At 43.3% G+C, this 14,059-nt stretch overlaps 2 protein-coding genes across 9 annotated transcripts in view; one reads left to right on the top strand and one right to left on the bottom strand.

The window, feature by feature from the left end:
• Window positions 1–824: 824 nt before the first annotated feature.
• Window positions 825–10,946, bottom strand: LOC105358483 (uncharacterized). Of its 8 annotated transcripts, none has more exons than XM_078947879.1 (11): window positions 10,808–10,946; window positions 8,093–8,143; window positions 7,786–7,927; window positions 7,580–7,709; window positions 3,092–3,203; window positions 2,937–3,020; window positions 2,786–2,851; window positions 2,475–2,598; window positions 2,056–2,127; window positions 1,890–1,979; window positions 825–1,788 (listed from the first exon to the last, which is right to left on the bottom strand). In XM_078947879.1, exons 1-8 carry the CDS (start codon window positions 10,839–10,841, stop codon window positions 2,549–2,551), a joined length of 669 nt encoding a protein of 222 aa, XP_078804005.1. In that variant the 5' UTR covers window positions 10,842–10,946; the 3' UTR covers window positions 825–1,788; window positions 1,890–1,979; window positions 2,056–2,127; window positions 2,475–2,548. The 8 variants fall into 8 exon arrangements, with proteins under 8 accessions (XP_078804005.1, XP_078804003.1, XP_078804004.1 ...); XM_078947877.1 differs by having other exon boundaries at window positions 1,890–1,982; window positions 2,501–2,598; XM_078947878.1 differs by having other exon boundaries at window positions 825–1,785; window positions 1,890–1,982; window positions 2,501–2,598.
• LOC144992250 (protein SSUH2 homolog) overlaps window positions 10,816–14,059 on the top strand; it is a 25,450-nt gene continuing 22,206 nt past the window's right edge. The window contains exon 1 of the mRNA XM_078947873.1: window positions 10,816–11,170. Within this exon, the coding sequence (XP_078803999.1) occupies window positions 11,158–11,170 (13 nt within the window). The 5' untranslated portion in view covers window positions 10,816–11,157. The remainder of the gene's footprint in view (window positions 11,171–14,059) is intronic.

Genomic DNA, 14,059 nt, shown 5'->3' with positions numbered 1-14,059 from the left:
TCCCTCTGACACACGCGGCTCCGTCTCTATGACGGGAGGCGCAGCTGCGGCCCAGAGTTGATTGTCAGATAGAAAAAGACTCCCAATCACCTGTTAGTGTGATTCAGCCAGCCACCGGCGAGTTGTGCTCCCCTCTCGAGTTTTTTTACTTATGCTCCAAAGACTACCGCAAAGAGGTGTGGCCGCAAGCGTCTTGCAGCAGAGGGCGGTGGTCACGTGCGCGTCGGGTCTGCTGTGTCGGAGCAAAGAATTGTGGGAAATAATCCCCATTGCCTGCTTTTGTCGAAATTGGGTTGAGCACGGGTGTTTGTTCTGCCTAATTCCTTTTCATGTGACTGTTTTACGTTGTTTCACTCTGAATTATTCTTTTTTTTTTTTTTTTTTTTTTTTTGCACCATAAGTGTGAAGAGGAAATAGGAGGAAGACATTATTAAGAGTCTGATGTGTCAAAATAAAAGCATCACGTGTCGGCTACTGAAGTAATTTCAACTTAAAAGCTTCAAGCTACCTCTTTGAATATAGTATGTAGCACATTACGCATCGGGCACGGCAAATGCCGCCCCCTCGCGAAGGCCAGCCGTATGTACCTGTAACACGGAACAGCCAATCAAAATGCAGCTTCTGCAGCACAGGCAGCCAATCAAATTGTGGCTTGTGGAATGCTTTCCAAAGTGATGAAATCCTTTGGTACCGAGTTCGAGCCCCGGTTAGAGTGATGTCAGTCAGAAGTTAGGGTATAACAAATGTTTTAATGTTAAACTGAAAATGACATTTCATAATTATTGTTTTCTACTTCCATCTTTCCTTGTGCCTAAAAACAGTCATTTCAATTTCAACCATGCTTTATTAAGATATCAACAAGCAATAAATAAATAAACAGTATTTAACACAAAACGTTCAACCATGTATCTACAATTAAAGGGCAGAAGGATTTAAATATGCAAAAATTAATACAAGTAATTTAAAGATGTAAAATGAATTGAGGTAGAAGTAAATATTGTTGCTTTTTCTATCAAAACTAAACAATTCAAGAACAAAACTGTAAGAAAATTGTATTCACAAAATAGATTTCACAAACTAATTTACAAATATTTTCACATTGAAGGATAAAATCAGGAGTTCTATCATAATCAGTGTGTGTGACCATGAATGCAGCCTTTAACTCTCTGTCAAAAAATGGACTGACAGCAAAGTCTGCAAATGGGATTCTGGGGTTGGTAAGGACTTCTGCTGCATAGATCTAGTGTACCTTTTTGGAGCAGTAGAGGTATTTTACATCCCCAGACAGATAAATGAACAGAAGATCCATCCTCAAAGTAACAAGGCTGCCCACAAGCAAGACAGTTGTGTATCATCTTTTTTCCAGGTTTCTGCTGTTGTTGCTGCAGACCTACAATCTCCTTCACCATTATTTCAACGTCGGTCTGAGTTAGAGGAGCTTCTTCTGGTTTAAGCATGAGGGAGAGTCACAACTGGCACAGTGACAGTTTCACTTCCTTGAGTGAGTTTATACCACAGCTGCTGGGTCTCCAAAGGTTTTACGGAAAATGATGTTCTGAGGTGGGATACGCCACAAGCAGATCATATTCATTGCAGGTCTCACAGGTGGACACCCGGGCCACAGTCCTAAGGCCTCCATCTCTGTTTTCATCCAGATCCTCTGCTGGGGAGATCAGTTCCAGCTGCTAACATCTTGGTCATAAGATGGAAGTGGTGGAGCAGCAGGCGTTGGCTGAAAGTGAGCAGGAGGAGGAGCTGCAGACTGAGCTGAGGGTCTTCCAACGACTGCTGGAAAAATAAAAAAATAACATGAGTTGTTGAATAAAATATTATCTCAAAGTCCAAATGAATACAGTACTTTGCATTTTTGTCAAAGTTAATGCACTGACTGTAGGTTTTATCCTGGACACTTTGAGGCAGTTCCAAGGCGAGGAACTCTGGTGGTACTGGCAGAGGAGTCTTCACTGGAGCAGAAGAAACTGCTGGAAAAAGACAGTCAGAAACAGACAGGACGCTGCAGCAGAGTAAAGCTGACAAATGATCCCCAAAACTCACCTGCATGTGTGGCAGCAGGACAGCTGGACTTCTCAGGCTGGTCTGGATTCAGATCAACAGAAATATCCATCACTAAAGCCCAAAGTATTTAGAGTTCTTTGTTAGTAATTGTGCAAAACCATCTAAGAAAACATGCTCAATAGAACAGGTGTGGTATGAAAATCAATAAATGAATAATTATTTTCCTTTTTTAATATTTTGATTGACCAGGAAAGGTACCATTATGATGTAATAATCCATGTGTAACCACTTTACTCTGACGTGTTAAGACATGTACTTTTGTTGTAATTCTGCTTTTTAAGACTGGTTTCTTTCAATCACTTTCATGAGAAACTCATGCAAATAAAATATTTCTGAATTTACCCTCAACGACGAACAATGAATACCTTCAGCATCACAAAAGCAATCACACAAAACACCTGCATTAGAACAGAACGTGGCCAACCAGCAAACAGAGGAAAGGAAAAGGTGATCCTGGTTAACGACAGAACCATCAGGTACCAGCGACAGCAGCAGCAGCAGCTAGACCTTTACTCAGTGAACCTGCAAGAAAATAAAGTAAACATATGAATATGCATCTATTTGAACAGACACATTTAAAAGTGCTGAGTGTAAAGAAAGGAGTGATCTAAGACTAACATGTAGTCTAGTATCAGTTTTTCAACTACTAGTACTACTATTCTGCATACAGAAACATAATCAACATGTGATACATGTTGGTGTTGCTCACTTGGCTGGGTTGGGATTGTTTCTAAACACGTTGGTCCTGTCATCTTCTTCACTACATGTCCCTGCTCTTTAGTAAAAGAAATAAGAAAACCGGTTGGAATCAGAAGTAGTAATTAACACTCAGTGTGTACTTGTGTGTGATTTAATTTTACCTTGTAAAGGGAGGAGTTTGGATGGAGAGACATAGAGTATCATTCTCTCCAACTCTTCATCATCTTCCATCTCTAAAGAAGACACTGAAAAGATGGGAAACATCATTTCTACCATATTTACTAACGTCAGCATGAACGTCTAGTCTGCCACAGACCTGGAGGACTAGAAGAAGGTTTAGGAAGAGCAGGTTCTGAAGAGCTCTGAGTCTGAGCCTCTTTCTTCTTCAGGTACTGCTGGAGCAGGAACATTTTGCTGCCTGAAACACACTGTTTCCTGAGGATAAATGATGCACATCCATCTTCTCTTTTCTACCAGACATCAGAATTTACACACACCGTTTGTTGCCATCTCCAGTATCTACTCTAAGAATGACCTTTTGTTTCTGTGCAGGAAGAAGCTGCTTTACTACACGGCACCATTGAGGCAGCCAAAGGGGGCAGTCCTTTAAAGGAAGATGTTCCCTGCCTGATGTTCTGAAGGTGGATGAAGGAGAACAGAAGGAGAGTCTTAAAGAGCTCCAAACCTGCCCCCTCATGAGTGAAGATGATGAGAGATTGATGGAAGTGAGGGAGCTTTTCGTCTTTTCATTTCAGTTTTTCAGTGACTGTGAAGCATTTTGCACAGAAATGATGGATAGTAAAAAATTAAAGGTGTATGAATGTTTTGAGGAACAGTAAATCAGTGTCTGCTGTTTTTGTTTTTTCTACTTTTTTGGTCTATATTTGTATATGTGTAACCCTTGTTCTATCCTAGGCACTTTAACGTTGGGAGTTGGGTCATCCAGACCCACTAGACAGTGCTCTGAACCTTTTTTCTTCAATGATTTGTGATCTTCACTGGTGTCCATGGATTACATGAAATCTTTCCACCTTTATCCACCTTTGTCATGGTAGGGAGAACACCTCAATGGAGGGGGAGGGGTCATCTAAGATAGCACAAGGGTTAATGCTATATGATAGCATTCATTCATCTTCTATTCCGTTTCATTCCTTTTGGGGTCACGGGGCTGCTGGAGCCTATCCCTGCCACTTGCTAGTGAAGGCAGGGGGCATCCTGGACAGCTCGCCAGCCTGTCCCAGGACCACAATCACACACCCACACACTCTCACATCACACCTATGGACACTTTAGAGTGACCAGTTTACCTATTAAGCATGTGTTTGGAGGCTGGGAGGAAGGCTCAGAGAAAACCTCCCACACATGCACGTCTAGCATGAGGTCAGAGGTTTTACTTTCAATGTTTAACCCGCCTGAGACTAGACACTCCTACAGTTGTGTGAGACTGAGCATAAATACACAGTTATTACACAATATCTGTGGAACCTAGGTGTGATAAATTATATATTTTATATTGTAATATAATCTTACACATAACAATAAACCATTGATCAATAAATGACAGGTAGAATATAACTAATGTTACAGTCAGCAGCTTTGCTCAGTCTGCCCTTTTCTCCTGTAGCCAAATATAAAAGGGAGCTTTTTCCTAAAGAAAATTATTAAAACACGATTGTACATATTATAAAGGCGGTTAATTAATGCATTTATTTACGTCCGTTCAAACACACAAACGGTGGAAATTCAGGTTGGCCGCTTGTAGTGCATGCAGAAACGTTCCAGGGTGCTCCATAATTGCCCGCACGTATTTTAAGGATTAAAGTTTGCCACACATACTTTCTCCGGGTCTGTGAGGCCAGACAGAATTTATTAACTCCCTAATACATGCACATAGAAACATGTAAAAGGCATGAGAAGACAGCAATCACGGGATAAATTCCCTAATTTAATTCAACATATTTTTTATTTAGCGCAAATTCGAACTACAGACGTCTCAATGGGCTTCATACCAGTAATTGTTAGGTAAACATGCAATCAAAAAGGGATCATGAATACATAGAATGCATTAGGATAATACTAAACTTTAACAAAACAGACTAAACTAAACCGGCGTTCCTCCCCTTAGACCCCCCCTTCACGATAAGGAAAAACTCCTTAAAAACCGGTAGGTGGCAATATTGCACAGGGAAACTTGTAAAATGCGAAGAAGAAGAGGGGCTCAACGTGGGCGGGGTTAACATTCCACAGCGTTTCAGCATTCCACGATGTTGAGCAATTCTGCAGGCTGCAGCCAGGGGTCGTAGGTTAAAGTCGGAGGTCCCGCTCATGGCGCCAAGATTTCTGCTGCCGAGCTCCGCCACCGGAAAACTAGAATCCAATCAGCGCAGGACTCTCCAACACAGGAAACCGAGATTGGTGCTTCAACAAAATATACAAATCTTTATTACAAAAATGTTTTTTTTTTAAATACCTATGCTAAAACACAAATGTTTTTAACGCATTAACACAAATATCTTTAATGCCTAAACAACTGTCTTGAACGCGCAAAAAAATGTTTTTAATGCGTTAACATTAATGTCTTTAGCACCCATGCACACCTTTTATTTTATTTTTTTAACTTTTCCCAGAATTCGTTTAAATTATGTTGAAGTTTTACTTTTTATTTAACTGATAATAATAATAATAATAAATATCCTGTTGAGCCTTTGACTTCTTGCACTGAATTATTGGTGTTTGTAATATTCTAAATTTAGTAAAACGAGTTTCGGCTCCAAATATCAGTTATCTGCCTTCTTGACTTCTATAATGTGCATCAAATCCACCCTAAAAAACATAACCCATATTTATCTGTAATGTTAGGTCCAGTTGCTATGACTGAGCTTCAGTGACGATGAAGGAGAACCTTCATAGAACCAAGAAGAGCCTTGAGCTGCTATTGACTGACATGAAGCTTAATGCGAAGACCTGGAACCAAACAAGTCCAGAAAAGACCGCACCAATAATTCATCCCAACAGCCTACGTGCACGATAGAACTTCCGGTTAACTTCCGTGTTTCGAGTGTAAGGCCGACAACTTCCTGTTGGTTGTGTTATTGTTGTGGGGAGTTTTGTTGAGTTGCTAGTTTTGAGTAAATATGAGCGGATTTCGGGTAAAAGACAGACGTTTGGTGTTTTAATGTGTGACAAAGACATCACAACATTGTTGTGTACCCGTGTGCGAATTTGTCAAAGTACAACAGTACTATAAGCTTTCATAGCTTTCCAGTAGATGTGTCGGTGAGAGCCGAATGGATGGTGAACACGGCGGGAGGACCGCCCCAAGCAAGACGAGTCGTGTTTCGTATTTGCAGCAATCGGAAAGAAAATGCGTCATGTAAACACACCGTTCGGAATACTTTGCCCCGGTCAGACTCGTTCGGATCAAAATTTCTTTCCGATCGAGATAGCTGGGTTATACCGATCGTTGTTCATGTAAACGGTCATTCAGATCGTGTGTCACTACTGCTCTGGGTTACGTCATGCATAGATGGTGTTTCGCTGAGAGAAAGCTTCGGAGCTCATACGGGACCGACCAGCCGCTCCGCTCTCGCCCCGCTGGCTCTCCCCTCTCTTTCACCCCTCACGAGGGAGATGCGGGGGGGATGCGTGTCCACTGAGGTCTGGACCCGGCATCCGAGCTCTGCATTCGGGTTCCGGTGCCAGTGGACCGAGTGAACCTCTCTGAGCAGAGCAGCCGGATTTATGAATGTGTTTGAGGGGAGGGTGCTTTGTTACGTGTGCGTTTTGTTGTTTTGTTATGTGTGAGAATTCGGACTGCGAGCCGACCCGCCGCTCTGGGTTAGCGGCTGCCGGACTCACGAGAACACGTTTTGTATGGCGGAAAACGGTCTTAAAATGTGTGTAGTGATGCATGAACGCGCACACAAAGGCGTTTACATAGACTTCCATTGGAAGTGGTCGCTTAAGCCAGAGTGAACGTAGTAAAAGACTTGAGATGACTTGGACTTGATGAAACTGTAAGCATCTAGTTGAAAGTCAGATCCTCTGATTTGAACAAAAAAATGTAAAGAAAAGCAGAGAAGTGTGAGAGCAGGAGAAGACGCATGGAGTTAAAGCAATCCAAACTTTACATTTAGATGTTTTACTGCTTTGGTTTTGGCTCTGCACTTTCCTCGTGACGGCAGCGTTTCTGCAACCGTTAAGCCCCTCCCACAGCCCGTGCAGGCACTCCCGTCAATCAAGCCCTGGCGTGTGACTCCATGAGAAGCAGACCTCCCCTGGAGCTTCACAGGAGTCCAAACGCTCTGCTCAGTCCGTAACTGCATTCCTGCTAAAAATGAGTCAGGGTCGCAGTTTCCAACGTTTTTCTCAAAAAGCAGCTTTAACGGCTCGCCCTCTTCAGAAAAAAGCACCGCCTCAATGAACACGGAGCACAAATATGTTTCACATCCCAAACAGCTTCCGCTGGGATGGTCTGGCTATGTTTAACCCGGGTTAGGGTTAGTCCACACACACCAAAGTGGATCTGTTTCCGGCCAGGATCCACAGGTGTTCTTGTTGCAGGGATCCTCTCTGAGAACCAAAGACTTTGAAACTTTCCTGGATTAGGATTTTGATTCCAACAAGTCAACGTTTTCCGCTGACCCTCCAGTTCTGAAAGGATTCTGACGGGTTCTGACGCTGCAGCGTCAGAACCCGTCAGAATTACAAAGAAGGTTAAGACCAGAACCCACTGTTGACGCTTCATCAGAGCTCTGAACTCCTGACGTTCTCTGTGATGAAGAGCAGCAGAACCTGGACTCACCCTGAAGGTGTTGCAGGGCTCCATGTTTGTGATGACGCCCTCTTTCGCCGGGTCAGAACCGTAACAGCACTGAGCCGACACAAAGTTCTCCAATGCCGCCCGAGCCTCCTCCTCTGTCAGGGACGGGATGCTGCAATGCAAGCGGGGGAGGGGGGGGGGTCATCAACCAGCTGCTGTCAGTGGTCAGCACAGCGATCAGGGCTCACCTCCAGTTCTCAGGTGCAGGCCCCGGGGGGGCTGGGGCAGGCTGGGGGAGGATGGGGGGGGGGACGTAGCCCCCAATGCTTTCATAACCGGGGAGGCTGCCGGGCATGTTGAGGGCAGGGGCATGGAGCAGGGGGGACATCGCTGAAACCCAAATCAACAACAATGTTACGCAATGCCGGGTTCTGATCAACACGTTCTGGACCCTCTGACCCCCCCACCCAACATCACCGCTGAGTGGATCAACAGCGGATCCTGATGTTGTGACCCCCCCCCTTGCTGTGAAGGTCAACGAGTCACAGATCTTACCTGCTCCAGGCACCATGTTGGGGGCAGGACCCGTGGGCGGGGGGTACAGACCTGTGACAGACGGAGACAATCATCAGAACCTGGACCCAAAAGAACTTTTAAAGGCATCAGTTTCAGTTTCTCACCGGAAACACTGATTCTAATACGTCTGCAGAGAAACCACAAAACGTTAAACACAAACGCATCACGCTGAGCCCAACCGGCGCGGTTTCCGCCTCATATTCAGTTCGTCCTGTGAAGTTCTGACCCCATCGTTTTTTTTTCTTTTTTTACTATTTTTTAAAATAAAACAAATATTGCTCATACAAAGTATCAAACATTGTCTTTCCACACTGTGTGCAAAGACAAAATGTTCATTTTTGCCAGACAAAGGAAGAAAATGTCAAAAAAACATAGCAATAGCAAAATTAAGGAGGTCAAACAAAAATAATAAAGGCAAATAAATCTGTAAAAGTTTCAGAAGAGACCATGTTTCCGTGTGTTTTAATAGTGTTTACACACAGAATCCTTTCTTTCTGGAAAACATAAAGTTCTGTTAGCATATTTACACTTGTGAATGAAATATTTAGCCTAATAATTTATTCTACTGCAACTCATTCTGTTAAAGCAGACCAACAGTTTTGGTCTAAAAAAATCCTATTCGGTCACAGTACAAACAAATCTTCTGGTGTTGCTTTGCTCGTAACCCTTGTGCTATCCTATGGGGTCCAGATGACCCCCCCCCCCTTCCATTGAGGTGTTCTCCCTACCATGACAAAGGTGGATAAAGGTGGAAAGATTTCATGTAATCCATGGACACCAGTGAAGATCACAAATCATTGAAGAAAAAGGTTCAGAGCTCTGTCTAGTGGGTCTAGATGACCCCACTGTCTAGTGGGTCTAGATGACCCCACTGTCTAGTGGGTCTAGATGACCCCACTGTCTAGTGGGTCTAGATGACCCCACTGTCTAGTGGGTCTAGATGACCCAACTCCCAGTGTTAAAGTGCCTAGGATAGCACAAGGGTTACACTCAAACCATATTTTTTACATTTCATAAAGAACTCTGCTCTTTTTTTTCATCTGTAAACTTATAGGTAACTTGCAGCTATTTGATAACCCTTAAGTTATTGATCATTACAATGTAACCCCTTTATTTTATTTTAATCTTTTTTATTTAAGTTTGTATTTTCTGCATTATTGTATATATATATATATAAATATTTATGTTGTTTACAGTTTTCTATACCTGTTGTAATTATAACTTGCTGAAATCTTTTTACAACTGCCACAATACTGTAAACCTCAAGTGTTTTTTCAATTAAAAAGATAATGAGTTAGCTACATATATTTTCTCTGCATTAAACCTACCTAATGATGTGTTGTTCACATAGGTGGTTTGTTATAAAATGAGTCAAATCTTTCCAAAATGTCGGAGTGAAAGGATGTTACGCCCCATTTGTTGTCTAGGGGAACGTGGAGGGGCATCACAAAAAAAGTAACTGGTTTGTGCCACCAGGTTTAAATGAACGAAAACACCAAACAAATATCTGCATACAAATTACACATTTATTTACAAATGAAGGAATAAAAACCAACAATAACTCATGATGAAGCCAAAAAGGCTTCGGGGTGAACCAAGGCCAAAATAACAAACAAAATGCCACCTAACTGAAAGTCAAAATCTTACCTGGAAATGAAAGAAAAGGGAAATCAATGACAAAAACTAAAAAAACGAGGCTCAGTTTGTGGGGAGAAACGACAAAATGAACAGTTTCTGTCCAGATCTGCTTTAAATTTGCTAAAAAGTGTTTGACTGGAAAACATTTAAAGAGATGTCTTTAATTTTATTGGAGATCAAACCCTTTTGGGGCAGGTTCCAAAGCTCTTCCAGTCAGAGATAACCTGCACTTTTGATGTTTTTGTTATTCCTGCCAGAAAAACAGTTCTGTCCATTTGGGAGGAGAAGGTGATTTAAGGAGAACTGCTCCACAGAAGTCCAACACCATCAATGCAAACTCTGCAGGTGGACAGGAACTCCAGGTGTGACATCAGGTTACCTGTGGATTCATCAGCTGTCACTACACAAACCGTTTTTCTAGAATACTACTCTGGTTTTGTGTAGAATATCTGCATTATTGCAAATCTAGGAGCGCTGCGGAGAAAAAGGATGTTTGTACATCAAAGTCCAATAAACCTGATTCTGGAAAATAGTTTGAAAGGAATCTTTTCTATTTTGAAGTTCCATGATGGCAGAGCTCCAAGCTTATCACAGACATACTTTGGTATGAAATTCCTAAATGAAGTTTCACTTTTTAAGACGTTTTGAACCATTTCACTTTGAGGACATTATTTAGAGAGAAGAAGTCAAGAAAGTCAAGTCCTCCGCCTTTTAATGAATTCACTGATTTTGCACATAGTGGATCCTATTTCTCCAAAGGAAAATAAAAAGGATCCAATTGATCCTTTTTGCATTTTTAGTATGCAGAGATATTGAGGAAGCAATGTAGACCAGTTTCACTGAGAGGTCATGACCTTTTAGTGAAAGATCCCGTTGTGGCCAACGATTAAACTTATTCCAGGATTATAGTTCATCCGTTCTCTTTTTGATCTTTAGTAATCTGCGATCCCAAACATTGATTACTTTACTATTTATGGATTTCAGAGGAAATAAGATAAAAGCCTGATGCTTGAAGAACCTGGGAGGAGCTTTTCACAATAATGTGTCGCGTCTGACCGAATGTTTTCACCATCAACAAGACTACATCCATAGATCTGCCAAGGAAAAGGTTCCGGTCGGGATCATCTGGTCCTCATTCGTGTGGGCTGACGGGGGCTGACATTCCTGAGCCCTGGGGCCCCCCAGCGCCCCACCCCATCCAAACGTCCCAGAAGCAGCTTCTGCAGAGCGCATGCGTGCTCCAAAATAAAAGCCCGGATTCTTTGTGTCTTCTGTGCGCTCCAGCCTTTATTTTGAAGGTGGGGTGTGGAGCCCCCGCGCGTTGTGTGGTCGGGACGTCTGCCATTCTCTGCAGAGGAGCATTTCGGGAGTCCTGCGTGCGCCCTCCTACGAGCACGAGCACCACCATGAACACTCCAGGTAAGACACACTTGTAGTTTGGACCCACTCAGAACCGGAACAGTGGGTTCCCTGGGTCCTGCGATCCTCCGGACCTCCTCTTGCAGAAATGCAGCTGTCACGCGCGCGCGGGGTGGGGGTTGAAGGTTTCTGGCTTTGGGCTCGAAGGACCTTCAGCAGAACCTGCGCTCATTCTGGAGGGTCCTGGACGGTTCCTCGTGATCTTTTGACCCGGTTCCATCTGCTTTCGGTTCTGTAGAACCTCCTCAGACCCTCCTCCCGTCTGGTTGGGGATGTTTGCAGTGATGCGGAGCTGCAGAAGTCATGGAGAACATCCGACCGGAGACCCTCCCTCCCTGTCCGTTCGGACCGGGTTCTGGGGTTCTTGGGTCTCCGAGACCAACCAGAACCGGTTCGGTCTAAGGCTGCTGGCTTCCTGCTTTTCTCTGTGCAGAGAGCTCGTCCTGTTTTTCCCAGAGAAAACCCCGCGGTCTCGCCAGCCGTCACTGACTAGTTTGCGCATGCGCGTTTCCATCCTAGTTTCCGGCACACGCGCCCAGCGAGCTGAAAAGACGGTAGAACGCGCTACTATCACCATCATCCAATAACATGGACTGCTCAGAAATCAATGAGAGCTGCTGCGAACCTCAAGGTCATTCAAGGCGTGAAAAACATCTTCTGTCTTTTGACAACGTTTATTTTTGCTAAATTATCAAATGACCTCATTTTATTCTGCACAGAATGTTTCAAAACTGCATTTTTCACTTTCCTACGATCTAACCTCCATAGATCCCTTTGAATGGTTCTCTGCAGAGAAAGAAAACACATTCTTTTGTTCCTGAATGAGGTTCTGGTTTGTTCCTCCATCCGTCCTTAAACTGAGCGCTTTGGTGCGACGGAGTTTTAGGCCACGGTGAGGAAAAACATCTGGCCAACATGACCAGATTAGAGTCGTCATGTCGACTTTAATCTCGTCACGACGAGAAAAAACTCGACACAAAAAAAATGACGAGAAAAAACTCGACCCAAAGTTTCGAGAAAAACTCGTCGTGTCGAGATAAAAGTCGAAATAAAGTTTGGAGATTAAAGTGGCGATGTTGCGCAAGAGCAGTGAAGCTGAGTCTGTCAGGAGGATTCAGTGTTATGGCTGATGTTAGAGAGCTGGTGGCTTTGAGTTTTATGGCCACCAAAACTCGTACATTTATGGGAAAAAAGTCATAGATTAACAAGGAGAAAACCCTGAAGTTGTCTGTTTATCGGAGCCTAGCTTGAAGATGAATTATGTGGAGCCTTTTGTGAAGCTTTATTTCCGGATTATAGGTTTAAAACAAAGAGATGCTGAACCTTTTGGCGACTCAAAATCAGATTATTGTTAGTGGAGCCGTCTTTCCGGGGTTCGGTGTCAGTAAATCGGACTTTCATCTGTAAAAATAAGGAGCTCAGAGACACGTTTGGGTGCAGAGAACCGCTGCAGCTTTTATTCTCCTTTTCATTCACATAACCTGAAGTTCATCTGTCTCATTACGTCATGAATCTGTCATCCGAGCACCAATGCTGAAGTAAACAGTGTTCCATCCCCCCCTCCTGCAGATGAAGCGACCCATCTGATCATTAAAAAACAAAGATGAATGAAAATAATCTGTTTTATTAGCATTACAACGTTGAAAAAGGCAAAAAGTGCTTCTCCTCCTCAGACGGAAGTGTCACACAAACGTAGAGATCTGGTCTTTGGTGGAGGAAGAAAGGATTCAAGCAAACAGCTGCAGGGACACCGATGACGGCTTCATCGGGCTGCAGAGATCCTGCAAACCAACCATCAATAAAGAAAACTTTAATGAATCGTAAATCAATCAAATGAGCCTCCAGACATCTGGGACGTTATCAATAAACATTCAGCTCACCTGATCAACTGAGTTTAGTCTCTGCTGCTGCACGGCGTTCACCTGCTGCTCTGCATGATGATCACTTCCACAATAATCTCCTAAATTTACGAGTTTTTTTCTCTCTCGCGCAACATTGCGACTTTAATCTCGAAACTTTATTTCGACTTTTATGTCGGCAAGACGAGTTTTTTCTCGAAACTTTGGGTCGAGTTTTTTCTCGTCGTGACGAGATTAAAGTCGACATGACGACTTTTCCCTCACCGTGGCCCTAAAACTCCGTCGTACTTTGGCTTCTACAGTTTATGTTCCAGTAAAAAAGGGACAGAACGACTAAAAACGCTGATGTCAGGAACCGTTTCTATCAGGAACCGTTTCTATCAGGAACCGTTTCTATCAGGAACCGTTTCTATCAGGAACCGTTTCTATCAGGAACCGTTTCTATCAGGAACCGTTTCTATCAGGAACCGTTTCTATCAGGAACCGTTTCTATCAGGAACCGTTTCTATCAGCAACCGTTTCTATCAGGAACCGTTTCTATCAGGAACCGTTTCTATCAGGAACCGTTTCTATCAGGAACCGTTTCTATCAGGAACCGTTTCTATCAGGAACCGTTTCTATCAGGAACCGTTTCTATCAGGAACCGTTTCTATCAGGAACCGTTTCTATCAGGAACCGTTTCTATCAGGAACCGTTTCTATCAGCAACCGTTTCTATCAGGAACCGTTTCTATCAGGAACCGTTTCTATCAGGAACCGTTTCTATCAGGAACCGTTTCTATCAGGAACCGTTTCTATCAGGAACCGTTTCTATCAGGAACCGTTTCTATCAGGAACCGTTTCTATCAGGAACCGTTTCTATCAGGAACCGTTTCTATTAGGAATCGTTTCTATCAGGAACCGTTTCTATCAGGAACCGTTTCTATTAGGAACCGTTTCTATCAGGAACCGTTTCTATCAGGAACCGTTTCTATTAGGAACCGTTTCTATCAGGAACCGTTTCTATTAGGAACCGTTTCTATCAGGAACCG

This window comes from Oryzias latipes, chromosome 5, assembly GCF_053564925.1.
Source record: "Oryzias latipes strain Hd-rR chromosome 5, Olatipes_Hd-rR_3.1".
Lineage (NCBI taxonomy): Eukaryota > Metazoa > Chordata > Actinopteri > Beloniformes > Adrianichthyidae > Oryzias > Oryzias latipes.
Note: the sequence above shows the minus strand (reverse complement) of the source record. Positions and strands in the feature narration are given on the sequence as shown.